The 25,577-nt window shown below is 49.2% G+C and overlaps 9 protein-coding genes across 9 annotated transcripts; 8 read left to right on the top strand and 1 right to left on the bottom strand.

Annotated features, from left to right (window-relative positions):
- Positions 1-2,091: 2,091 nt before the first annotated feature.
- On the bottom strand, positions 2,092-3,679 carry An12g00500 (uncharacterized protein; the record flags this gene model as incomplete). The annotated part of the gene is made up of 3 exons (XM_059750635.1): positions 2,092-3,219; positions 3,295-3,405; positions 3,452-3,679. The coding sequence occupies 3 exons, from the start codon at positions 3,677-3,679 to the stop codon at positions 2,092-2,094; spliced, it is 1,467 nt and encodes a 488-aa protein (XP_059601754.1).
- A 3,659-nt stretch (positions 3,680-7,338) lies between these two features.
- Positions 7,339-8,957, top strand: An12g00490 (uncharacterized protein; the record flags this gene model as incomplete). The annotated part of the gene is made up of 4 exons (XM_001395100.3): positions 7,339-7,418; positions 7,532-8,232; positions 8,286-8,482; positions 8,541-8,957. The coding sequence occupies 4 exons, from the start codon at positions 7,339-7,341 to the stop codon at positions 8,955-8,957; spliced, it is 1,395 nt and encodes a 464-aa protein (XP_001395137.1).
- A 768-nt stretch (positions 8,958-9,725) lies between these two features.
- On the top strand, positions 9,726-11,389 carry An12g00480 (uncharacterized protein; the record flags this gene model as incomplete). Its single annotated transcript, XM_001395099.3, has 3 exons — positions 9,726-10,442; positions 10,500-11,234; positions 11,318-11,389. The coding sequence occupies 3 exons, from the start codon at positions 9,726-9,728 to the stop codon at positions 11,387-11,389; spliced, it is 1,524 nt and encodes a 507-aa protein (XP_001395136.1).
- A 1,520-nt stretch (positions 11,390-12,909) lies between these two features.
- Positions 12,910-13,977, top strand: An12g00470 (uncharacterized protein; the record flags this gene model as incomplete). The annotated part of the gene is made up of 6 exons (XM_059750634.1): positions 12,910-12,964; positions 13,031-13,066; positions 13,139-13,150; positions 13,312-13,427; positions 13,493-13,678; positions 13,738-13,977. 6 exons carry the CDS (start codon positions 12,910-12,912, stop codon positions 13,975-13,977), a joined length of 645 nt encoding a protein of 214 aa, XP_059601753.1.
- A 962-nt stretch (positions 13,978-14,939) lies between these two features.
- Positions 14,940-16,459, top strand: An12g00460 (uncharacterized protein; the record flags this gene model as incomplete). The annotated part of the gene is made up of 8 exons (XM_059750633.1): positions 14,940-14,978; positions 15,072-15,155; positions 15,281-15,376; positions 15,447-15,550; positions 15,615-16,042; positions 16,106-16,128; positions 16,181-16,343; positions 16,392-16,459. 8 exons carry the CDS (start codon positions 14,940-14,942, stop codon positions 16,457-16,459), a joined length of 1,005 nt encoding a protein of 334 aa, XP_059601752.1.
- Positions 16,460-16,833: 374 nt separating this feature from the next.
- An12g00450 (uncharacterized protein) lies at positions 16,834-17,814 on the top strand (the record flags this gene model as incomplete). The annotated part of the gene is made up of 2 exons (XM_059750632.1): positions 16,834-17,745; positions 17,788-17,814. The coding sequence occupies 2 exons, from the start codon at positions 16,834-16,836 to the stop codon at positions 17,812-17,814; spliced, it is 939 nt and encodes a 312-aa protein (XP_059601751.1).
- A 780-nt stretch (positions 17,815-18,594) lies between these two features.
- Positions 18,595-19,599, top strand: An12g00440 (uncharacterized protein; the record flags this gene model as incomplete). The annotated part of the gene is made up of 2 exons (XM_001395095.1): positions 18,595-19,003; positions 19,079-19,599. The coding sequence occupies 2 exons, from the start codon at positions 18,595-18,597 to the stop codon at positions 19,597-19,599; spliced, it is 930 nt and encodes a 309-aa protein (XP_001395132.1).
- Positions 19,600-20,384: 785 nt separating this feature from the next.
- An12g00430 (hypothetical protein) lies at positions 20,385-21,366 on the top strand (the record flags this gene model as incomplete). Its single annotated transcript, XM_059750631.1, has 5 exons — positions 20,385-20,636; positions 20,761-20,816; positions 20,855-20,910; positions 20,948-21,116; positions 21,300-21,366. The coding sequence occupies 5 exons, from the start codon at positions 20,385-20,387 to the stop codon at positions 21,364-21,366; spliced, it is 600 nt and encodes a 199-aa protein (XP_059601750.1).
- Positions 21,367-22,538: 1,172 nt separating this feature from the next.
- An12g00420 (hypothetical protein) lies at positions 22,539-24,178 on the top strand (the record flags this gene model as incomplete). Its single annotated transcript, XM_059750630.1, has 4 exons — positions 22,539-22,774; positions 23,122-23,512; positions 23,802-23,894; positions 24,071-24,178. 4 exons carry the CDS (start codon positions 22,539-22,541, stop codon positions 24,176-24,178), a joined length of 828 nt encoding a protein of 275 aa, XP_059601749.1.
- Positions 24,179-25,577: the final 1,399 nt, after the last annotated feature.

The raw sequence follows: 25,577 nt of genomic DNA, 5'->3' as shown, positions 1-25,577 counted from the left end.
CCTGAAGTGAAAAAAGAAGAAAGGAAAAATTGTTTCAATTTTTTTTTATTCCCTGCTGGATATGAGGGGGAAAAGGAAAAAAGAAGAACACTGGGTTGGTGTGTGTGGTTGTCGTGTGTGTATGTGAATGAGGGCGTTATCATCAAACTCGTTTCATGGTTTCTTTTTAACTCTCCCTCTATTCTACTTACCGTATGGGGCGGGCACCGCATAATCCGCCTATGTTTTCCCTTTTTTCTCGTTTCCTTTTTTTCTTTTCCCTCTTATCATATCACGAATTCCCCCTCCCTCTTATGAAGAATGAAAAAAAGATCAGGGAAGATTTCTAAAACTTTTTTCACTTTTCTCGCATATCTAAGACAACTCTGGGTGATAAGTGTGGACTGGACGTTTATCTTTTCTCTTTTTTGTTCGCGCGCGCGTTCCGGGGATATTCGGGATGGATGTCCATTAAAATTAAATATATCCCTTTTTGTTACTTATTCCCTACTTGAACAACCAATCCAGCACGATAACTACTAGATATCTGTGTCTGTGTCTGTGCTGATTCCCACCATCGATCTTCCGTCCGGCTCAACATGAAGACAAAGACAATCCCAATCTAGGAATCCGATCCGGCCCTCGAACGCCATCCAACAATCCTTCTTTTGTTCCCGACGCGCCTCTATCGCCAGCCACCATTATAAAATTATAGTTCTCCATTCGATAAGTAGTATAGAGCCGGCCTGCGGGTGAGATTCTCCACACATACCCCCTAAGCCGACTATTATCTACCACCGTAGTAAGACATACCTGAAGTTAAAAATATAAATAATTAGGGTAGTATTCCCCCTCTGACAAGATCAATATCTCTTTGTCCTTTGTCCTACCCAACAGCCATGGGCACGGCACAGACACATCATACACACCCGAGCGGAAGCTGGACCCGGGGGACCGGGAGAGACCGGTGGTGTGGGTGGGTGGTCTGATTAGTGGTAAGTTTACTAGGAAGGTTAATTTGTCATTTGTGTAAGTATAGGTAAGGTGGTTTATATAGCTAGGTAGTATTGTATCTGGGTGGGCTTGTTATACTTGGGGTAACGGCTTGGCGGGTTGGTGGATGTGGGGGGGTTACTTCGATGGGAGGAGGTTATGTTAGGTTGGGTTAGGCTGGGCTGGATAAAGAGGTAAGAATGATAAGATGTCTTGCTTATGGGCTGGAATTGGTCTCTTCTTGAGGGTTGGCTCAGGATAGGAGGATATCTATATGGTATTAGTTGGGGCTAGTTTTAGAGATCATATAAAAAGAGCGGACTACTGGAGGTGGTTGTCTTGGGGAATATATCGGGGTTATATTCACAGTATGTATAGATGGTATAGATCAAGATTAGTTATCTTTGTAATTGAAGTAAATGCTATCCTTATTATTTTCACGAATTCCCCCGTCTCCCTCTCCAATATGAAGGCCACGCGGGTGTAACCCATTAGGCTGCCAGGCAGCATTAACAAAGACCAGTGAAGTAACAGTAAAAAGTGTAAAATAAAACAGGAATAATGGATGGGGTAATCGAAACATGGCAATAGTAATATGACAATAACAGCAGCAATAGCAATAGTAACAGTAGTAACAACGGCGCCCCCTCTTTTCCCATGCCTCAACAAATAATGAAACAGTTCGAGACAATTATTAATTGATTGACAAATGAGCAATCAAAACCAGCGAGCCACCTGCAAACAAAGAATGACCAGCCAGCCCATCCTGGGGATTCTGTCAGGCTGACAAGGTAATCAATAGCACCCGGCTTGAAAAAGAATACAAAAATAAGGGGGAGAAACAAACCAAAACACAGACTCAACCGACCCTAATATTAGTAGTGTAACATTTGAGTGATTTGTTTTTGCCCTTCTTGCTCTGTGGGCGTATGTAAAAAGGTCACCAAATAAAAGCACTCGGCTTTGTAAAATGGTGCTGTTTGCCGACGTCGCTGTTTGTAGGATTAGGGCCCTTGTTGGTGGCCAACTGGGGATCGGCGCTGCCAAGGCGCTTAACGGTCTATAGATAGCTTGTAAACTACCCTGGACGTTCATCGGGACGCATGGACACCTCAGTCCCTAGTACTCGCTCGAACTGTTCAGCGACGGGATAGCGGTGTGGTGGTGTATCTCCGTGGCTGTTCGAAACGCTGGGCTGTGAACCAACGGCGGAGGACTGGGATGTCCCGGCGCTGGGCGCGTGTACGTGAGGCCGCTCATCAGCATCGACCCTGCCCCGTCGCTTTGAGAGTGGTTTTTCTCGCGCCTTTCACTACTGCTATACACGTAGGTATCAGAGCCGTAGTCGGAAAGGTGGTCATGCGAGAACGTCCGCGATGGTTGGTGGCTGTCGCTGGGGCTCTCGCGAAGCCCGTCGCTCGTGTCAACCGCGTCCAACGCAGGAGCAAACGAACCAGCAGGGACTAGAGGCGATGAACTGCCATTCGATGGCAAGTACCCAAACATCATATCTTGCGCCGATCTACTCCGGTTGATAGGACCGCTTCTGTAAGCCTCGCTTGGGCTCTGCATACGGCCATGGTTCAACATGGCGCTCTTGTGGGCCCAGCTGTTGCTGGTCCGGTACCCGTACGGTATCCCATAGAGAGTTTCTTCAGTTGTCGTAAAGGAGTTCATCCCCATCTGAGCCTGATTCCGACTGGGATCGGGAAGCGTCCGATCCGTCCCTTGCCCTTCTGCGGTAGGAAAGCTCATCGTTGGGACGATTGGTAGGTCTTCTGTCGAATGAGGAACGTAAAACGCTGATTGATTCAATGTGGCCTCGTGATCGCTGTCTGAGTATACCGGTCCACTGGGACTCCTGCCAACATGAACACTTTGATTCCACACTTTTGGATTCCATGTCTGTCCGCAGTGATCCATGAATATGTTCGGTGGAGCACTCGGCAGGATGTACCCAGACGACGGAGATGCGTACGCTGAAGCCTCGTCTGGATAGGGCAAACCGTGGTCCACTCCAAAGGGGTGTCGATGGTATGCACTATGAGGATCGGCTGACCCGAGATCATAACTGGAGGCCCGCGGGAAAGGGGCCATGCGAAAACTGGGAGAGGTCGCTGGCACTTCCCCTATCTTGGACGTCATAGTCGGTACATACAGACCGGATCTTGGAGACGGAGACATTGTAGTAGCTCCCGAGATCTGGGACCATTCGCTGGCTCTCGGCTGCATCATTTCCGAATTCACCTATGACCGATCAGCTAAATGTCTTTATGGTTGAGGGCTCTGATGAGGACATAGTACATACCCTCAAGAACTGACAATTCTTGTTTCCGGAATTGATGCAGTTGGAGCAACCATGTCCATTGCCACTGTCACCACTACATTTGATCTTTCTTTTTCGACATCGGTTACACTGATTGTGATCAGTGCCTAACCTTCTTACAGTCGCAGCTTATCTTTGGATAAAGGAACTTACTGCCACTTGTATCCGACGCCTGGTGGAGTTCCGGTTCTTGCTATCTAGCTCGCTGCTAGGGCTCACACAAGCAGAGCTTCTATCCACCATGTCATGAAGAGAGTCACTCCGAACAGAGTGTGCTATTGACAAAGCTTCTCGCTTGGGTTGTGGACCGAAGCGGACCTCGTCCTCTGGAGAATAATATGATTGAACCATCGCTTGATCAATCAGTGCGGAGGGAAACATGATGTTCTCTATAGCGAGACTCACATGTAGTCAAGACAAGACTAAGGAGTAAGAATGCTTCTCAAAGGTTTGCTGCGAGCATAAAAAGGTCGGTAAATCAGGGATGATAGGGACCAGCATGTTCCGTCTACCATCGAATATTCAGAAAGAAACCGGGAGGGATGAGGGGGGCTTTGGCCGGAATCAAGGCCAGATTTAAGTCCATGTGTCAGTGGTGCGTAGACTTGCTGCTAGAAGGCGGCCTGGCCCTTTTCTTTTTAGGTTCAATTGTTTTATTTTCCATTTTATTTTCTGCGTAGGGAAAGGCCCCAGCTGTTGGCTTCTAGCCTTGGGGATACGTTTTTCAGACCGATCATCACCTCACCAGGAGCATTTCCCCAGTTCCAAGGGGAATTAACGTCACGTCCTGATTCGAGGTGGGTTTCTAGTTTGATACCTTAACTGCTCTCGCTCTGGTTGTACCAGGGAAGTGACATGCAATTTTCCGTGTTGCATCATTATTCAAGAAAGGAAATAAGAAATTCTGAGTTGGAGGACCCCCAAGGCATGCTGATAGTAGACCGGGCAGGCCAAAATACCCCGGCGTTTTATAAGTTCTGTTTCACAAAAGTAACGTCGCACCAATTGACCTGATTTGATAGTCATTACCACAAAGCCTATCAAGCCTAGCTGGGAAGGTCAGAGATCTTTGAGCTGTTTCATCCAATCACCTCCCAAAGAGCCCTCCACTGGTGCTTCTGTCTCCGCCACTCCAGTGTTTGGATGATGACATGCTGCTCTCATAAAAGAAACGGCGTTCAAAGTGACAGGCCAAGTCGGCATCAGTAATAAGCGGTCGCGGAGCAGACAGCCGCCGGCTACGTTTGCAGGAACCCTCTCAGATGCGCCCACCTAACTACCCTGTTGACTGGGGGTTGCGGAAGCATAGAACGTGTGCATGTTTGCCGATGATAGGACAATGGTCGACTAGATAATCCTATTGGCTGCAACCGCCGGTATCAAACAACCCTCGTTCTTCTTCTTCTTTTTTCCTTCCAGTGACCTGCACGTCTAAATCTGTCAGTACTTTTGACATACAGCATTCTCGAATCGGATCGAATGAGGATCATAGCCACGAGTCACTCTAGATATCGGGATTCCTTGTCAAGGTAAGGAGAAGGCGGATACATGACCGAGTTCGAGCTTGCTGTGCAAACGGACTTGTTCCAATGATGTAGCCCCAATTTTTCAGAAAGCTGGCTTTCCCAGAGGTCTCATTATCTCATTACAGGAAATCACAGCAACCGCTGGGCTCGATTGGATCGTTTCATTCCCAGTAAAGCATCACAATGTGGCTTAGCAGCCAAGACTGGACCAGAGACTGGCCCTGGTATATAATGGACCGTCTTTAAAACCGTGTCCCGGTCACCGGGCTGGGACTGGATCTGCACTAGTATGCATGGCTCTGGTTTCCAGGTTTTGCCACGGAGACCCGAACAATGAGAGGGAAAGTCTGGCCTCTTGAGGGAAAGCAGAAAAAAAAGAAAAAGGGAAGTGTTTTCTGGCGAATAGGATAATGGCGAGGTACTTCCTGAATCCGACGAAGCCTGACAAGGGCTGTGGGGCATGGGAGATCTTAGTATGCATGAGGTTCAGGGGCACGGGGTCCCGTACATATTCTCACTGCCTAGCAGGGGCTGTCAAAGTGTCAACATCTGCTGGCGCTCAAACCCACCAGTTTTTAAGACAACGATTGGCCCAGATCGGAACGGTTTCCACTTGTCAGTTGTAAGGTAGGTGCAAAGTAATGAATATCACGGAAACTACAAGATCAACGAACGGAGCTAAAAGGGTTAGTGTGTCTTTGGCTGGCGATCAAGGAAGATCACAGAGAGATAAGGCTCGGAATCCTATATTTCAAGATCAGTAGACAACGAAATGAGCTGAGAAAAACAAAGAAAAGTGAGGTAGAGATAGGCGAGCAAGAGGTAAACACGGAAAAAGGGAGCAGTATGAAAGGCTAGACAGAAGGATATAGTTTGAACTGAATATGAAAACCTAGTAACAGAAAGGAAAGCTAGAAAATTGAAGAAAAAGAAAATGACAAGAACAAAGTCCTAGCTGTAAGCTGAAAGGCGTAATATCCAATTTACTTCTTTCACCTCACTATCACATAGTGGTTGGATTAACTCTTCTGCCATTGGCAATAGGACCAACCCCCGAATAGGGGAACCCCTTTGGAGATCCAGAATCCCATTTTGTTCTCTCGGTCCCAACGGCGCCCTGAGTCAATCCTTATTGTAAAGGGGCTCCAGGTTAGGTAAAGTACACCACGTGTCTCTAATAGATAGTAGATGATTGCTGGCATAGCTGCACCGAGTCATTGATGGGATGATTGAACGACTGTTGGATCCATCTGCAAGAGACCGCCCGTTTTTTTCAACGCCCCTGTAGTGGAACTCACGAAGCAGATGGGATACAAGGGAACCAAACATCCCAAAGCATCTGATATCATCTGTTTTCTTTCTACTGCTGAGCCGGGTCATTCCCCGTGGTGTACCTGTTGCTTCCTGGTTGAGCATATTAGGCTTAATTGTCGTGCTTTTTCGCCTTTTCGGTTCCCTTTACTTCCAAAGCTCTCTGCTTTGTGCACCGTAAAGCCGACGGCCTGCGCAGCCGGTAAGTTGTGGCATGGAGCCAACGGCAACAACTCCGTCACAGCAACAAACAGTGCATGCTGGATCTCGGCCCAAGCCTAGTGTAAAACGATTTCTTGCTTTAATTGCCCTCGTCCAACAGGGTTCTCCGGAAGTTATGCCGCTCAATTGAGAAAGACGGCGGTTACACGGGAGGAGGAAGCGCCGGTTCGACCATCCGACAGTGGGAACTGGGAACACCCCGAAAGGCGCCGAGAGTGTGAAGCAGCGCACGATGCTTCAGGGTCCGTGAGCCCGTCATCTTGCTGTCATTCCGTCAATAAACTAGGATATAGACTACCCCGTTGGCCAGAGCCAGACCATAAGTAGATTAGTACCAACCCGGCCAGGATTTGTTGATCGACAATTGGTTAGTTTAGTTGCGTTGAGGTGTTGATTGATTGATCATTTGATCATGGGAGAGATCTAGCAACTGTTTAGTAGACCAGATAGTAGATAGACTAGAGAGACTAGTTGCACTTTGGGTACAAAGTACAGAAGTAGCTGGTAGCTGATCGACGTATGGAACAGGAATAAGAAAAAGAAAGGAAAAATGAAATAGGACAAAGAAAACAAATAACAACGAAGAACAAGAGCAAGAATAATTTGACTGGACAGCAAGGACTTTGAGTGCGCATGAATCATGACATTTCTGCGCCAGTCATCGCAAAGAGTCGATGCTGAACCCGTTGGCCCGCCAAAACTCAACTAAAACAGACTCGCGTCTTCCTACCGCCCCGTAGAGCTTCGCCTCTCCTCGGCATCCATCCTGGTCTTTTTGCATCATTCGGTGCACTCACTCACTCACTCACTCACTCACACTACTCTCTCTTTCTTCCCTCGGCCATCCCAGTCCTTGATCGTTCGGGCCTATTAGCGTCTCACTTTTCTGGGCCCTTTTCCTGTCCTTGTCTCCATTTTCCTCTTCCTGTCTAACGCATCGTCGATCCTCGCAGTTCCGCCCGCAGCGGCCGGGTATTTGCCATGAGTGTCCTGCTGGAAACTTCCCTCGGGGACATCGTTATCGACCTGCTGGTCGATGAGTCCCCTAAAGCGTGCGAAAAGTGAGCAATCCCCTATTTCCTCGTTTCCCTTCTTTCTGCTGTGTTTTTCTTGCGCGCGCGTACAAATCGAGTAGCTGAACAGGAACTAAGCTGTCTGTGGTTTTCCGCTTTAGCTTTCTGAAGCTATGCAAAGTTAAATATTACAATTTCTCGCCCGTCCACAGCGTCCAAAAGAACTTCACCTTCCAGACTGGCGATCCGATTGGGCCCGACTCCTCAGAAAGCGATGGTGGATCGTCGATATGGGGCTTGCTGCAGGGCCCTTCTCAGCGGACATTTCCCCTCCAGCTCCCGCCCAAGTTGAAGCATGACGAACGAGGCACTGTGAGCATGGCCACCGTACCTTCACCCAACGACCCTGATCTGCGCATTGCCGCCAGTCAGTTCATCATCACACTTGGAGACAACCTTGATTACTTGGACGGCAAGGCGGTGATCTTCGGGAAAGTGGTGGAGGGGTTTGACGTCCTGGAGAAAGTCAACGAGGCTTTCATTGATGATCGCGGCCGCCCGCTCAAAGATATACGTATCCGTCATACCGTCATCCTCGATGATCCTTTTGAAGACCCCGAAGGCTTGGTAGAGCCACCGGAGAGCCCGGTGCCGTCCAAGGCACAGCTGGCTACGGTAAGAATCGCCGATGATGAAGACTTGGATGACGACATAGACGAGGAGTCAATGGAGAGGCTGCGACGGGAGCGCGAAGCAAGGGCACAGGCGTTGACGCTGGAAATGGTTGGCGATCTTCCCTTCGCCGAGGTCAAGCCGCCAGAGAACGTCTTGTTTGTCTGCAAGTTGAATCCCGTCACCCAAGGTATGCATTCCAAATTGCGCCGTGGTCACGTTCCGAACTCACACGCCCATTAGACGAGGACCTCAACCTAATCTTCAGTCGCTTCGGACCCATTCTGTCTTGTGAGGTCATCCGCGACAAGCGTACAGGTGACAGTCTACAATACGCTTTTATCGAGTTCGAGAACCAGAAGGATTGCGAACAGGCATACTTCAAGATGCAGGGTGTCTTGATTGATGACCACCGTATTCATGTTGATTTCTCCCAGAGTGTGAGTCTGCCGTCCGCCCAATCTTCCCAACATGGGCTAACAATGATGACAAAAATAGGTATCTAAATTGTCCGAGAGCTGGCGCAATGCTACGATCACCAAGCGCAGTAGCCAGCGGGGTGGCTTTGGTGGTGTCGCAGGCCTAGAAAAGAAGCGCCAGTACCGGGCAACAGAGAATACTCGTCAACGAGACGATGATTATCACATGGTCTTCGATAAGAATGCGCCCCGAGCGAAATCTGGTCGGGACGAGCGGTCTCTCAGTCGAAGCCCACCGCGGAAGCCACAACGGGAAAGACGAGTCAGTCGGAGTCCCCGGCGGGACTCATATCGTAATCGGTACCGAGATCGATCCTACAGCCGGAGTCCACCACGGCGGGATTCTTACGGGGACCGAGACCGCAGATATAACGACAATGAGCGGCGACGGGATCGTCGTGACGATGATAGATACCGGGAGAGGCGGCGTCGTTGACGTTTTGGGGGGTAAATAATGTAAATTAACCATACGCTAATACCATTCTTAAAAGATACCGTCATTTAAGAATGACGGATGTATGAATGACATCTTATCTTATAAGTATATTATGCTATGAAGCGAAAGTTAGTGTGTTTTTCTTTATCAGGCACTTAAACTAGTTTGTGACTTTAGTGACCTAGGTTCCCCTTCTTTCTCTTCCTCTTAGTCAGACTCAGATCCAGGAACCTCTTCAGGGGTCAGGTGGACAAGCAGATCTGAACTGGCGCCAGTCGGTGAGCTTGGAAGCCTGAAAGCCTGAAACCGGGTCCACGGCCTGCCCCGCCGGCCCCTCCAACTGCTTGGAATTCGATTGGCTGCAACAAGCTGGACGGAGGGCTGCGATCGAGCAATTCATGGGCGTGAGGGAATAGTGGCCCCTCATAAGCCATAATAATGTATCTGCGGCAGTCGCTAGTCCGTCTAAAAATAATCAATTGAAACTCTCAGGGATCCAGGCGGTCAATAATATGGCGCTGCAGCAGGACTACGTAGCATGTTAGTATTTACTGAGTAGGGATGTGGCCTGGTATTATTTATTCTTGACGGACAGATCCCCCGCGCTTTCACACCCTTGTACACCCCTCCTCCCTTGCTCTCCCATCTTCCTCTTTCCCCCCTCTATACCCCTCTAAGTATTCTCCCTTTCCCTTCAGCCTTCCCATCCTTTCTCCCTCCTGCTCCTCCTCATATTACCTATCCTATTTTCATTCATCATCCGCAATCATGGCTGCCGCTGCAATCAAAGAAACCGTCTCCAACCTCATTCATGGCCAGTCCGAGCCCGCTCTCCGTGAGCCCTCCCCCGAGGAATTCGAGCAACTGAAGAAGAAGTACACCGATGCCGGGCAAGGACAGGTCTTTGCGTTCGTCGACGAGCTGAAGCCCGCTGAGAAGACTCAGCTTTTCCACCAGTTGAACAACTTCGATCCCGTCCGCATCAACGAGCTGGCCGAGAAGGCTCTGAACCCTCCCAAGGCCGAGCAAGGCCCGGTCTCCCTGGAACCCCTCCCCGAAGTTGCCACCGCATCGATCCTGGATTCGGACCCCAAGGACATTCAGAAGTGGTACGATGAGGGTCTGCAGTTGGTTGCTGGCAACAAGGTCGCTGTGGTGTTGATGGCTGGTGGACAAGGCACCCGTCTGGGTAGCTCCGCCCCCAAGGGTTGCTTTGACATCGGCCTCCCCAGCCACAAGTCTCTCTTCCAGATCCAGGCCGAGCGTATTGCTAAGCTCCAACTCCTGGCGAAGAAGTCTTCCGGCAAGGATGCCGTCATCCCTTGGTATGTCATGACCAGCGGGCCTACTCGTAAACCCACGGAGGAATTTTTCCAGCAGCACAACTACTTCGGCCTCGACAAGAGCAATGTGGTTATCTTCGAGCAGGGTGTTCTGCCTTGCATCTCTAACGAGGGCAAGATTCTGATGGAGAGCAAGTCTAAGGTGCGTTCTTTCATTCACATTCCTGGCCCAAGGCCCCTCTCTGACCCTATGTTTTAGGCAGCTGTTGCTCCCGATGGCAACGGTGGTATCTACCTTGCCCTCTTGACTTCCGGCGTGAGGGAGGATATGCGCAAGCGTGGAATCCAGCACATTCACACCTACTGCGTCGACAACTGCCTGGTCAAGGTTGCCGACCCTGTCTTCATCGGCTTTGCTGCCTCGAAGGACGTCGACATCGCTACGAAGGTCGTCCGCAAGCGCAATGCCACCGAGTCGGTCGGTCTGATCCTCCAGAGAAACGGAAAGCCCGACGTCGTTGAATACTCTGAGATCGACCAGGAAACGGCCGAGGCCAAGGACCCCAAGCAGCCCGATGTCCTGAAGTTCCGTGCCGCCAACATTGTGAACCACTACTACTCCTTCCGCTTCTTCGAATCCATTGAGAACTGGTCTCATAAGCTGCCCCACCACGTTGCCCGCAAGAAGATCCCCTGCATCAAGCCTGAGACCGGCGAGGCGTTCAAGCCCGAGAAGCCCAACGGCATCAAGCTCGAGCAGTTTGTGTTTGACGTTTTCCCCATGACCCCTCTCGAGAAGTTCGCCAGCATTGAGGTGCGTCGTGAGGACGAGTTCTCTCCCCTCAAGAACGCCCGCGGCACTGGCGAGGACGACCCCGACACCAGCAAGGCCGACATCATGAAGCAGGGACAGCGCTGGATCGAGAAGGCCGGTGGTGTTGTTGTCACTGAAGGCGAGGCTGTTGGCGTGGAAGTCTCGCCTTTGATCAGCTACGTAAGTGCTTCCGTATTCGCGTCCATGAAATCGATTGCTTTACCACATGCGTGCTCGAAACCAGACTGACTTCTGAGTTACAGGGCGGAGAAGGGCTGGATTTCCTGAAGGGCCGTGAGCTCAAGGCCCCTGCTGTGGTTGAGAAGGAAGAGTAAATGGAATCATCATATTGCGGGAGTTAGGACAGCTTGTATGGAACTACTAATAATGCATAAATCAACCGCCCGCTGTGTATAGGCAGGGTTACATTTTTGAAGCCAAATATGTCGATAGCTCACGTCCCAAATACTGTTCTGTATGTCGCGATCGAGGCGTACCGTAGGAAAACCCGTGGGCGAACCTTGGGAGGGTAACAAGGAAAGCTTGGAGGAATCCATGATTTGCACGTCGGTGGCCTTGATTAGTACCAGACAGCTTGGATGCGGTCATAAATTTCACTGGAATTTACATTGGCCATACTGATACCGCTCGCCGATCTGGCTTCCTCGTATACTTCTAGCAGACCGACTATAGCTACTTGAATTCAGCTCGGTCTTCTCTAGAGCCAGGTCTAGACTGGGCCTTCTCGCAGTAGTCCAACCCCATCTTCGGACGTGTCTGCTCCAGGTGCAAAAAAGAAAAGTGCACCGGACTCGAGAGGCCGCGCCACAGAGCTGCATGTCATCGAGAATGACAACTGCCAGACGGACGGTTTCAAGCATGTACCGCCAGTCCCCAGTAATAGAGGCAATACAAGTCATAACCGGAACGTGTGCCTCAGGCCGTGCGCACGCGAGAGCTCACAGCCAATCAGACAGCGGATTGACCACCTTACGCGATACGGGAACGGCCGGGACCCATGGTAAATTTCGATTCAAACCAGTATCTTTCCCGTTACCGTACGGAAAAAGAAGCCCTGCGACACTGGTTTCTTTCCGTTTCCTTGCTTAGCTTCATCGCTTAAGTTGTTGCATTCGAAATCCTTTTCTACTCATCCGTCTTTGTGTGTCAGGAGAAATCTTGTTCAAGAGCTATCATTTTTTTGCTTATTCGTCTCTCGTGGTTCGGAGGGATTGGTGTTGCTGTGAGGTCTAGTTTGGAGTGTGTTCAGTGCTGGGTTTGTGTGCCTTTCTCTTTTTTTTTTTTCTTTCCTGTCATTTTTTTCCCTATGGTTATTCCCCATTTGGTGTCGCTTTTGGCTTTGTCAGCCCACTTTTTCGAGTCTCAAGAGTGGGCTGTCGGAAGTGCTGCTATTCCTCCTCCAAGGTTCTCAAGCTGACAATCCGAACAGTCCTATTGACAAGGAGATTAGAAGATCTGTTGTTGGTTTTAGGAAGAGTGAGTGCTGTCAGATGTTCCTCGTGACTTCAATACGTTCCCGTGGCCGTTTCGCGACTTCAGTGCCTTCCACCCATTCTTCGGCCGATTTTTTGTCCGCATCCTACTTCCATGAAAGACAAGCCCTCCATTATGAACTCGGCAGTGGAGGATTGAGTCGCTTACACTTCGTCCCGCGGCAGCTGAGTGCATGGAATATATGATTTCCGTCTAGTTGCGCCGCCGTCGAATTGTGTTCTATGACGCCCACTTGCTATGCCGAAGCGAATGGCTGTTCCGGCTGCGGATATTCACAAGCATGGACCAGACGCGCTGACCGAGTGACTTCCTCTTTTCTAGCTCAATCTTTACCGACAAAATGTTGTTGTCTCGTCGTGCCTGCTACAAGTGTGGCAACATTGGCCACTACGCTGGTTAGTAGTTGCTTTGGGAAGGAAACGCCTTGGCCCATCCTGGAATTTACTAACGGGCTGAGGTAGAGGTCTGCTCTTCCTCGGAGCGTCTCTGCTACAACTGTGAGTAGACCCTGTTCATTGGCAGCTTATTCGTTGCGTATCATTTGCTGATATAATTACGCTGTTCAACAGGCAAGCAGCCTGGTAGGTCCCTTCTGTGTGTCACGTCGCTCGAACAATATCTCTGATCGATCAATCGACAGGCCATGAGTCCAGCAGCTGCCCGCGTCCTCGTACGACTGAGAGTAAGGTTTTCGGTCCTCGTGGCTGCAACGCACCGGAATGCTGATATATCTCCGATCCAGCCAAGCAATGCTACAACTGCCAGGGACTAGGCCACGTTCAGGCCGATTGTCCTACGTTGCGCCTTAACGGTGCCAACGGCCGCTGCTACAACTGCAGCCAGCCCGGTCACCTTGCCGTACGTTTTCTCGTCGATCCCAGCTTATTGCTTTCCGGGCAAAATCGTTGTTGACCTTCTCCTAGCGCAACTGCCCCGCTCCTGCTTCCGGTGCTCCCCGGGCCCCTGCTCCCCGCGGCGGATTCAACAGCGGTTTCCGTGGTGGATACGGATACCCCCGTGCTGCTACTTGCTACAAGTGCGGTGGCCCCAACCACTTTGCCCGTGATTGCCAGGCTCAGGCTATGAAGTGCTACGCCTGTGGCAAGCTGGTAGGTGTTCTTGTCATACTTGATCCGATACGAACGTTGAGGCTTATCTGAATCTATAGGGTCACATCTCCCGCGAATGCACTGCCCCCAACGGCGGTCCCCTGAGCTCCGCCGGCAAGGTCTGCTACAAGTGCTCCCAGGCCGGACACATCTCCCGCGACTGCCCCAGCAACGAGGCCGTCGCTCAGCAGCCCGTTGATGCCACTGCTGCCCCTGCTGCCCCTGCCGCCGCCGCTGCCGAGGTCAGCGCGGAGGCTGCTCCCGTTGCTGCTGCGGCTCCTACTACCGCTGTCGCATAGAGGACGAATTTAATGACTGATTGATCCCACTTTCTGGGAGCCTTTTTTCCATTCTTTCTTTTTGTAATAGGGTTTGCCGATATCGGTCTCATTTTTCATTATTCCCATGGTTTCTTCCTTTGCATATATTGCGCCCCTCCTGTTCCACTTCTCGGCACCGACCGGTTTCTATTCCTATTATGTATACGACGAACAAAAGTTTCACGAAGTCTTAGGTTCCTTTATTGCTTGGATCCTATACACGGCTCAGGGTCTTATGGTTGGCGTCTATTGATCTCCTCGGGTATCTTTCTCATTTCCAAATTTAGGTGCGGCAAAGAAAAGAGGGAGAACGAGGCCAGGCGAGGTGAAAGGTGAAGTGAGCGCAGCAGAGACATTGGTGGACCGAAGCAAGCGTTTTGATATGCATGGGAAGAGGCTTCAAGTTGATACGGATGGGATTGTGTGTGATGAAGATAGTGAATGGTCTACAGGTACCTGGCGCGGTGGTTACCTCCTCATCTTTTCGTACTATATCCTCCATATATTCGTCAAATGGGAAGCAAAACAAAAAAAGAGAAAAGCAAAAACGGAGCATTTATTTCAGATTCAAAAAGTGTGTCTATTGCAGATATCGAGAGCATCGGTTGGATAAAGCCTTCATGTTGTATCAGTAGCTTACTGGGTAAAGCTATCAGATTGATCGGGTGTGAAGATATGTCATCCAGCTTATGCTGTCCCCATCCTGGTCTAAGGGAAATAAAGTATAGCCATCAGTCGATTGTCTGATGGGCTTGGTCTGTAGTGCTCTTCCTGTCACGAGCAGACCCCGTGACGCTGGACTAATCTACTTCGTCCTCATACCAACTGCCTTCGTGCTCAATCGCGTATCCGCAGCTGCCATGGACATTCAGTCAGCTCTGTAACATCGTCTCTGTCCAACCTTCAGGTCTCCCCATATCAATTGAATTTCAGTGACAATCATGCCCGGCTCAGACACAAGCGACGAGTTCAACGATGATGTAGCCATCCCTCTACACCCATGATTCATTATTTCCTATGAGCAATTTACTATTTATCTTATAACCATGAATTGACAATCATGTCTTTGACAGGTCTTCATCCTTGATATCGATAACATTCAAGCCCATGGTATATACTCGTCACTTCTCACTTCCTTTCACCTCCGTATACTAATAGTATGTTCAAGGCATCGGAGTAGCGGATATCACAAAGCTGAAGACGAACGGATACTATACCGTTGCTGTATGGATAGTCCGGTCTCCTTGATGTTTGAAGAGAGCCTCGCTGTTAACCTGCTCAGTCTGTTCACGGTGCCACACGCAAGAACCTGTTGAAGATAAAAGGGTTCAGCGAGGTCAAGGTCGAGAAAATCAAGGATGCTATTCAGAAGAGCTTGGTATGTATACTACATGATGATATTAGGGGTTATTGTATATGAGTGAGGTGCTAACTGTCTACCCATACAGCCCTCGGCTTCGGGTTTTATCACGGCAATGGAACTCTGCCATCAACGGAAGAGGATTGTTAGGATTTCTACTGGGAGTAAACAATTCGATTCTATCTTAGGAGGGTAAGTGATTACCTTCCTCTTCTTTACTGCTATAAGGGGGAAAGGCTAACTTGATATCACCTAGTGGCTTCCAAAGCATGAGCATCAGCGAAGTCTTCGGCGAGTTCCGATGCGGCAAGACTCAGTTATCGCACACCATGTCTGTTGTAGCCCAGCTTCCTAAGGAACTGGGCGGCGCAGGCGGCAAGGTGGCATATATTGATACCGAGGGAACTTTCAGGCCTGAGCGCATCGCTCAGATTGCAGAGCGGTTTGGCGTCGATGCTGATGCTGCCCAGGAGAATATTGCTTATGCGCGAGCGTTGAACAGCGAGCATCAGCTGGAGTTGTTGAATACCCTCAGTAAAGAGTTCGCTGGTGGGGAATACAGGTTGTTGATCATTGATAGCATCATGAATTGCTTCAGGGTCGACTATTGTGGACGCGGAGAGCTTGCTGATCGTCAGCAGAAGTTGAATCAGTTCTTGATGAAGTTGGCTCATATGGCTGAGGGTATATTTTTCACTCCTGATATATATATATCAAGTACTAGAGGGCTGACATTTTCGTTTGCAGAATTCAACATCTGTGTTCTGATGGTCCGTTCCCCATCGACATGCAGATAGATAGATATAGTCTAATGCACTGCAGACCAACCAGGTCCAGAGTGACCCTGGCGCTAGTGCACTCTTCGCTGGAGCCGATGGCCGCAAGCCCGTTGGAGGTCATGTCCTGGCACATGCATCGGCGACTCGAGTGCTCCTCCGCAAGGGTCGTGGTGAAGAGCGAGTGGCTAAGATACAGGACTCGCCAGGTATGCCACAGTGTATACGTCCCATTCTAGTACTTTAACTGTCAACAGACTGCCCTGAGAGAGAAGCGACGTATGTCATCACCAATGGTGGGATCAATGATCCTGATAAGGCGTAGTTCCGATAAAGACTTGGTTCGTGACGGAGCATAGAAAGAATCGTGAAGAGGCCATATGGCACATGCTAAGAGTGCACTTCTTTTTTTTATTTCTGCTGAATGCGATCTATCTGCAACAACGATGAACTACAATGTCAGCAACAAATTGATTCTGAATTTGAGGTCAAGTACTTCCAAGTTACTCCATAGTTATCGGGTAAAGCAAACAGCTCTCTCCGCCTTCTAAACTGCCGTTGCAAAATTTCCCGCTAAAGTAAAAAAAGTCTCCGCCAACTATTTTGCGGCGCTACAATTTCCGCAACCCCTACCAGTCAATCACTCCTTTACTTCTTTCTTCACCTTGAAAACAAGTAACTCCGAGAGTGTCAGCCAATATGAAGAAAGACCTCGAGATTGCAGGATTCTCAATCCTGCCCCTACACTTCCCCGCAACACCAGCATTCCCCAAGCCAGCAACACACTACCTCTACCTCCGCGCCCACGAGCCTCGCATCCCAGATGCGGACACCCCCCGCTCCATGTTCATCGTGAACATCCCCGTCGACACGACCGAAACCCACCTGCGCCACCTTTTCGGCACCCAGCTCTCCGCAGGCCGCGTAGAGCGCGTTGAATTCGAAGCCGTCCCCACCAAAAAGAAGGGCATGCAAGCCACCCCTCAAGGCAACATCGCCAGCAGCAAGAAACGCAAGCGCGTCACCGCCGACGAACTCCAAGCACAGCTGGACGATGTCGATCTCCCCGCTACCTGGGACCGACAGCTCCAGAAGAGCGGATCGCACGCGATCGTCGTCTTCGCCGACAAGCCCAGCATGGAGGCGAGTTTGAAAGCGGCGCGCAAGGCCGCGAAAAAGGGCACGGAGATTGTCTGGGGTGAGGGTGTGGAGGGTGATCGGGTACCTGCTCTGGGCTTGCAGAGGTACATTACCCATGAGCAGTTGAGGTATCCGGATCGAGCGGAGTTGTTGCGCACCGTCAATGATTACATGACGGTGTTTACGCAGGTTGCGGAGGTCAGGAAGAGGGAGGAGGCGCGCAGGGCGCAGGAACCCGACGAGGATGGATTTATTACTGTTACGTCTGGGCCGAAGTTGGCGGAGGCTGCTCATGAGGATGAGGCTAAGGAGTTGATCGAGAAGCAGAAGGAGAAGTCGAAGGGATTGGAGGACTTTTATCGCTTCCAGTCGCGTGAGAAGAGAAAGGAGAAGCAGAACCAGCTGCTTAAGAAGTTTGATGATGATAGGAGGAAGTTGGCGGATATGAAGAAGCGAAAGGGGAAGATTGCGGTATGTTTTCCCTTTTCTCCCCTCATTGATTTTGATGTGTAGGTGCTAATGGTGTCTCAGCCTGAGTGATCTTGTTCTTTCGACTGTTTGGCATTGTTGGGTCGGTTTAGCATGGCGTTTGGGGGTTCGTCCAAAAAAGTGCTTTATTCGATAGAGAATTGGCTTGGAGGGATGCCGGATGATGTGAGTTTGGACACTTTCTTTTCTTTTGTATGGTCTGCACTGCATATGATGAATCCGCTGGGGCCAGAGTAGCAAGACTCTGCAGTCGCTTGATGTCATGCTATGTCTACAAAAACCAGCTTATTCCAATCTTCTCACCTATCTGAAGCAATTCTTTTCGCCATTTGCTTATCTAGATGAGTTCTGTATGCACTGCTGACTTGCTGGCTTAGGCATATGTTCGCTTATTGTAGACTAGATATATATATAACGTGATTATATGATGTCCATATTCAATCCTACACGTGTAGTTGTAACATGTAACTCCCATTCCTTGAATTATGTATATAAGTTGTCGACATCCATCCAACATTCAGTATAGTAACGCACAGACCAACCCGGCTTGGCGATGACATCGTCGGCGCGGCGCATCGCATCGCATCGCATCGGACAATCAAGAGATCAACCAAAGAGCATCAGATCAGATCAGCCCACCTAAAGACAACAACATGCATACCCATAATATCTAGCAGAAGCAACAGCAACATCTGGAATCTAGAGTCCACCTCGTGTCCGCAAACAATCTACTACCCCACACCACCACCACCACCCCACCATTTGACTACCTCATCGCAACTCCAAAAAAGAAAAAAATCTCAACCTCACTCTTCACTACACAACCAAACAATGACCTCTACAACAACTACCAGCGGAGAAGGAGAAAGAGGAGGAGGTTTCCTTCCCCCAACCCTCCCATCCCCAGCCCCCTCCAACCCACGACCAAGCACGCCCTCCCTCCTCCCTAAACCCCGAACACATCCTCTCCGCGCGGGCTCCGCCAAAGAAGCAACGGTGATTAATCACATCGATACAACTCTACTGAGGATTTCGCGTCGGCATGCGAAGAAGTTCAGCAGTGCTTACTATAAGCCTGACGATGAATCCAACTCCAATGCAAACTATTCTCCGGAATCATTCTCAGCCCGAGGTTATGGGAAGGGAGAAGAAGAAGGGGAAGTACAAGGCTATGAAAGCTTCAAAGAAGTAGCTCGTGATTTGGAGGGTTTGGTGGATGTGCTTTGGGTTAGTGGGACGCGTATGTATCCCCTCTCTCTGTCATCCTTTTTTCTTTATGTTCTGAGCGAATGCTAATATGAACCTGGAACAATAGCATCTCTCCAAATCCCCTACCTCATCTCCCTAGCCATCCAAGTCAACTCCTACCTGCCCGAGTATCCCTTCTCGGCGGCGCCTACGTTCCGGTTACTGCGGAAGTTGGATGAGGTGTTTGCGGAGCTTTTAGGTGGTGGTAACGAGGAAAGAAAGAGTGTGGTGTCTATGACGGAGAAGGTCCGGATCAAGAGTATTGCGGAGTCGTGTCGGGTGTTGGTTGTTGAGACGAGAGAGAAGGAGAATGAGGATGCTAACGGGGAGGATGACTATGATGAGGATGAGGATGAAGAGTTTGAGGATGTCTATGGGAATGCAAATAAACTGGAGGATTATATGCCCATTCCTGGGAAGTGGGAGATGGAGACGGCGAAGGTTTATGAGAGGACGATTCAGTTGTTGGGGGATGAGTTGGGTAATGTGGGTGAGTATTGTGATGAGGATTTGGCGGCCGGGGAGGAGGGGGCTTGTGATATGGGGGATTTTGTGGTTGAGTTGGAGGATGAAGATGATGAGAGGTGATATCCTATCGTCTGTACCTTTCGGGTTGGTTTGATGGTATATGGGATGTGGTGTGGTGCTGAGGCGAGAGTGCTTTCTATGTGGTATAATGTCTGCGCAGTGAGTATCAGGGCGTCTATGGCGTTGGTGGAGAATAAGGACACTTGGATTGTTGGTATTACATCTTGATATTAAGGGTGCATAACGAGGGCTTGGAGTCACACTTTGTTTGTGTTCTATCATTCGTTACAGTCTCTATCGCCGGGCTCAACCACTCCTCTCTAATTATTGTATTCTACTACAGCAATGCCACACGGCAACAGTAGTAGTCTAGACTTCAGTGACTTTGTCCCGATTTCCGGCCCGACATGGACCATATTAATAATAATAATAAGCCCATGCTCCAGATGTTGCCGCATCCGCGTCCCTAACAACCGAAGCTGACACGAACCAAGAAAGAGGCTGTGACCGCGTAGCCGTTCGGAGGGACCGGGATCGATGTGAGTGGGGATGTGCTTGCTGAACTGGTGAGAGTTTCGGACAATCACCTACCCTACCTCAGCTGGGAGGAGTGGACATGAGTGGGTCGTTGAGAGGTGATTCTTGGATGGTTCGTACGGACTTGTACTTGCGGACAAGTAGAAGAGATCTTCAGTTACTCTGTAGTAGAGCGTTGAGGAATAATATACGTTGCCCTATGAGACTTTCAGCTTCAGCTTAGTTTCACCCGATATGAAACAACAGCTAGGACCCTCCTTCCCTGGGACACTCTGGTGGTATTGAGATATCGACATCCATGGTTCATCATGGAACCTCCATTTCAGCAACAAAAGATTACAGTGAAGGCCCTGTCCTGTATCAGGATTCCAGCCCAAGGTACTTATAGTAGGAATCCCTGGTTGAGGGTCCCCGGCCGAAAAGCAAGAAAGGGTTGGTGGAGGGTGTGTATCGATAACGGCCAGGTGCAAGGAGAAGGAAGGCGGAAATCTGCAAGGGACGGGCTGCTGAACAAGCAGCGGCATGATAGTGTAACCAACCCGACCCTACTTGCTTCTCATGTATGTTGCATATGTGGCATCTAAATGATACCTGCATGGCAAATATGTGCTGATAATAAAGGAGGGTGAGCAAACAGTTCTTCTGGTTGTGTAGTTGATCATAATCACCATCGACCTGGTGTAGTTGGAAGTAAGGGTGGCCCAAGCTAGGAAAGGACACACTAGGCAGCCTTATTCCTTGTAGATATTCCGTAGTTATTATTATGACCTTCAATTAGATCGATCTCTTCATCTCCATCCCCCTCCCTTCCCAATCTTCCGGAATTTGCTCACGGTACACATGGAATCAGGGGAAGAAAACCCATAGATAGCTCCCTTGCTCATGCCAATGACCTTTCCATGGGATGATAGTGATGATGATGGTGATGATGATCGTTCTCCGGACGCATTCGAGCTAATTACCATCCTTTTCCCGGAGTTGATGACGCTCGTATTCTTGCCACCTGAAGTTGCGTTGACTGGTTCTTCCCAACACCCCAAGTAGGTAAAGTTATTACCACACGGGATCCTGCAGTCAGTCAATCGGTCGGTCGCGTCGCGTGCGCGTCGAGGCCAGCCAAGCTGAGAGTTAAACTAGAACAATTATACATACAGACACTAGAGTTTAGATCATAGAACATAGACATAATACCACCACCACATGCCCATTGTGAATTGAAACAGACTAGCTAGAATCTGGAACGATGGGAAAAACCATGAATCAGCCCCCTTCGGCCCTTCACGAGGCTGAAGGAATTCTGTCTCAGACACCGAACAAACAACTCGTGGGATTCCAGAACCCGCAATCTGACTTGCCTGATTAGGCGCGGGCGGTACTGTTGTAAACTTGTAATGGCAATGACAGGCTGCGGTGGCCCAAAATTACCATACGAGCCGTCGGTGCCCGGATCCTGACCAATGGGCACCACATGGACCTCATTTCCATGGTTCGAGCTGGTCCCAGTGGAGTCGCCCTCACATGGAATGAATGGTCGCCCTTTTTTGCTTCGCTCATCCATTTTTCTTTTTATATAATCGCGGCTAATCCACACCACAAACCTTGTGTGTGCGGAATTTCCTGGCTATGACCTCAATTGGAATGAATGTTGATAGTCTTTTCGCTTTTGCTCACTGAAGTCAATCTGGCAGCAAGCTTGATACTCTCTAGTATCTATTTAGTTACATATTACATATTGTACTTGGTTAGAGTCAATCAGTTGATCGATTTCCGCTTATTTCCTTAGTCTTGTTCGCTTTGACCATCTCCCCCGACGGCCACTATCTATTATTAACGTGAACCACAGACACTGTCTCCAATGGACTATGGTACTGTGTGTCAATAGGTAATGCCTCCCATAAATTTGATCAATTAATCCTTCGAGTGTGCTAGTGAGAAAAAAAATTCACATTTAACTTATTCAGAGTATAGCACCATCCACACCCACATGGACCGTTCTTGCTTCTCGAATGTCTCCTGGGTACCCGATTAGTCCTCCGTCATAGACAGTAGCAGGCTAGCTGCTCCACGATCCATGGGTCTGGGGCGCATTGGTGGGGGCCATTTTTCCTTTCATTGAACTTTTCCCACAAAGTCCAGGCGCTGCCAGTTTTACCCGGTCATCGGTCTGGTTGGTCATTTGATTGTTGTTGAGAGTTTCTTCGGGGCAATTTAATCCCCTGTTAGAAAAAAGAGGGCAAAAAAAAAGTATTGATCCATTAAGACCGCCATTTCAGCGCCCCCATTCTCCCGCCTCTCCATCCACAAAGTTCAGCTAACATCTACTTACCATTCAGCCGCCCAGCTGGAAACAGAACAACTGTCCAGTAGGGCAGTAGGAAAAACAGATGGTCGATCCAAAAGGTGAACAATGAGAAAGGGCTGAGGTGTGGCTGCAAACGGCAATCGATCTACGAAAATGATGAATGGCCGTCGAGGGCCATTCCCCCCGACCAGGCCAGGGCGGAGAACGGGACAGGACCTATGACGATAAGGGCCCATGGGACGCGAATGGAACCCGACGAGTCACAACGCGAGACCACGCAGGGAAAAGGCCTCACGCACTTTCTTTCTGGCCGTCCTGGTCGCTCTCTGCATGTGCATTCGCTCAGGTCCTTGCAGATTTCGTGCAGCGATTCGGCCATATTTATGAATCCTCAAGGTAGGTACACGTCGATCACGATCCTTCGTCTACTTTTGCCTCTTTTTTTCGCCCTTTGTTGGTTTTGTTTTTTGATTGCCATGTATCTCTCAATTGATCACTTATTCCCACCACCTACACCCTTTCAAGGGGGTCTTGATCGTCCCCTTGCCTCATGATGATGTGCTTGCGAATAAAGACCCCCCAATTTCCCTCCATCTTGGGGAGTGGTGTTCATTCAGAATGTCGATATAATGAGCACATGCTATCCTCCCTACATGATTCGAGAGATCGTTATCAAACCTCTCGATTCTCGTTGAAGTCGATGAGCAGATAGATCAAGTTGTGGTATGTATACACTGGTTTAGACAAGCCCCAAGCCATGGTTTGTTCGAAAAGCCTGGCGGTTTTTTAAGCTTCATTGAATTCCAAGTTATCGGATTCTCCCATTCACCATCAACATTATGTGAAAGAGCGAAAACTATGGAAATCAATAAGGAAAATAACAAAAATAAAAGAAGAAAAACAAAAAGAAAAGAATGCAGACTTTATTGCCTAGGGTTGTTCAACTACCAAAAAAATAGTACAAGAATAATTGCATGCGATGGAAATAAGGACCATGTCAGGTTGCAAACTCGCAGGCTGCAGCAGTCATCTGGTCGCAGCGTGTTTGGTTGGGCTGGGTCCGACGGTGGATGTATCCACTGCATGGCCCTGGGATTAACACCTCGCTGTATTGGGTCTGTCGCAGCAAGCAGGGTAGGCAGGTATCCGCGGTGGAAGGTACCTTTTATAGGTAAAGTAGTACTTCAGTAGCTCTCCCCTAGCTTCACTACCAAGATTATCTACATACATACATACATACAGCAGTCATTGAGTACATCATGAATAACTCAATGGCTCGAGGGAGGAGATTAAAGGGTAGACAAGACCGCGGTTGTAAGAAGAAGATTATCTTGAGAAAAGCAAAGAGTCAAGATAAGACTGTAGTAATTATTTCCTGACTCTGCAGTTGATATCTGGATCATGATCTAAAACATACATACAGCAAGGTCGTACACCCGACAGAACAATCCAATTCCAATCTGAATGCTTATGGATACCAAGACAATACCAATACTACTTCCCAAACTGTGTGTATGTATGTATGTATGTATGTATGTTTGTATCATCATTATTTCCCGCCACGGCCACACGATTCCCACCAGGATGAAATCCAGATCGACAAGACCCGGTCCTCTTTTTTTCTTTTCTTTTCTTTTCCTCCTTCTTTTTCGATTTTTTTTCTTGCTGCTGGCTAGACTAACTGACTAAGAGACAGAAGACAGAAGGGTAACTAATACAGAAGAAAAGAAACAAAAAGAAGAAAAAAAATATTGTGAAGGAGAAGATGGGAAACAAAAGTGGAAATATCCATTAAAATAAAAAAGAATAAAATAAAATACCAAATTAAAAATGAAAAGAAAAAAAGGAAGAAAAATCGACCCAAAAGAAAAGCCCCGTCAGAGCCTTTCCTGAGTCGGCAAACTTTCGTCCCACCCAGCTGGCAGCGCTTCTTGCTGCTGCGCCCGCCCCTCATCTCCTCACAGTCCGTAGTTTTAGCAGCAGCAGTAGACTAGCAGCTAGCAGCAAACAGTAAGCAGAAGCAGCAAGCAAGCAGCAGCAGCAGCTGGAAGCAGCAAGAAAATCAGGCCCAGTAAACCCAAGACAAGACCTGCTTTGGCTCCTGCGTGCTTTGGTGCTTGTGTGCTTGATTATTCATTATTCTTATTGGGTTTTTTGGTTTGTTCGTCTAAACGATTTTCTGCTTTCTCCCGTCCCTGGTCTGCCCTAGCAGTAGTACGTAGTAGTAGCCATTCTTTCCCTCGTTTTCCTTCCCTTCCCTTTCCCTTTCCCTCCCCTCCATCCTGAAGAATTAATCTTTCTTCTACCCCTCCTCGCCTCTTCCTCGTTTCTTCCTTCTCTCTTCTCTCTCTCTCTTCCCTCCCCTCCCCCCCCAATAATATCTCCCTCCTTCAGTCCTTCTTACCGTTCCCTTGTTCTTATCGGAAAAGACGGAGTTGGTTTGCGGACAGTTCTTCTGTAACTCTTCTTTGTGCCTTTTCCTCTCTCTTTCTTGAATTTCTTATTATCTTTTCTCCACCTCGCCGGAGTTATCTCGAGTTCTCTCCAGTTCCTGATTTCTCTGACGCCCGAGTCTTCCACGCATCCTTGCTATTTGCGCCAAAGCAACGCAACTCAACGCTTCGCTTTTCATTACCTGGTAAGTTACTTCCTTTTTGTTTTTTTATACCTTCGCATCGACTCGTATGTCATATTTGTTTTTTTCTTCTCCACGTTTCTCCTCACTTTTCCCCCTCTCCTCTTCCTGTCCCGGTGCCTGGCTGTGTGTGGTTGCGACGGAAATCGCCTACCACTGTCTCGGGTCCATCATCGCTTCTTATGCATCCAGAAGCATGGAACCACCGATTTGTTGGAAGCGACATTGGTTGAATTAGTCGGCTGTGGGCGAACATGTCCACCGATTACTCTGCATCCGGGTTGTTGAAAATGGCTTTCCACTTCCGTCCGGCACGGTCTGTCAGCGACCATTCTGCGCCTTACGATTATCTCGCCCTGATCTATTTCACGATGAGTTTCGGACGGTCGCTCAGCCATCAACTCGTCCATGGCCCTTTCTGCGCCTCGGTCTTAAATGGTTGGAATACGTCTCGGCTGTTGCATGGCTTCTGTGTTGCAGGTCCGCTGAAGACTGGGTGGATCGATCGGGTCGGTCGCAACCGGACCGGATGTGGCCTTCTCTTGGTGTAATCCTCGACGAACG

The sequence above is a fragment of the Aspergillus niger genome (genome assembly GCF_000002855.4).
Source record: "Aspergillus niger supercontig An12".
Classification (NCBI taxonomy): Eukaryota; Fungi; Ascomycota; class Eurotiomycetes; order Eurotiales; family Aspergillaceae; genus Aspergillus; species Aspergillus niger.
Note: the sequence above shows the minus strand (reverse complement) of the source record. Positions and strands in the feature narration are given on the sequence as shown.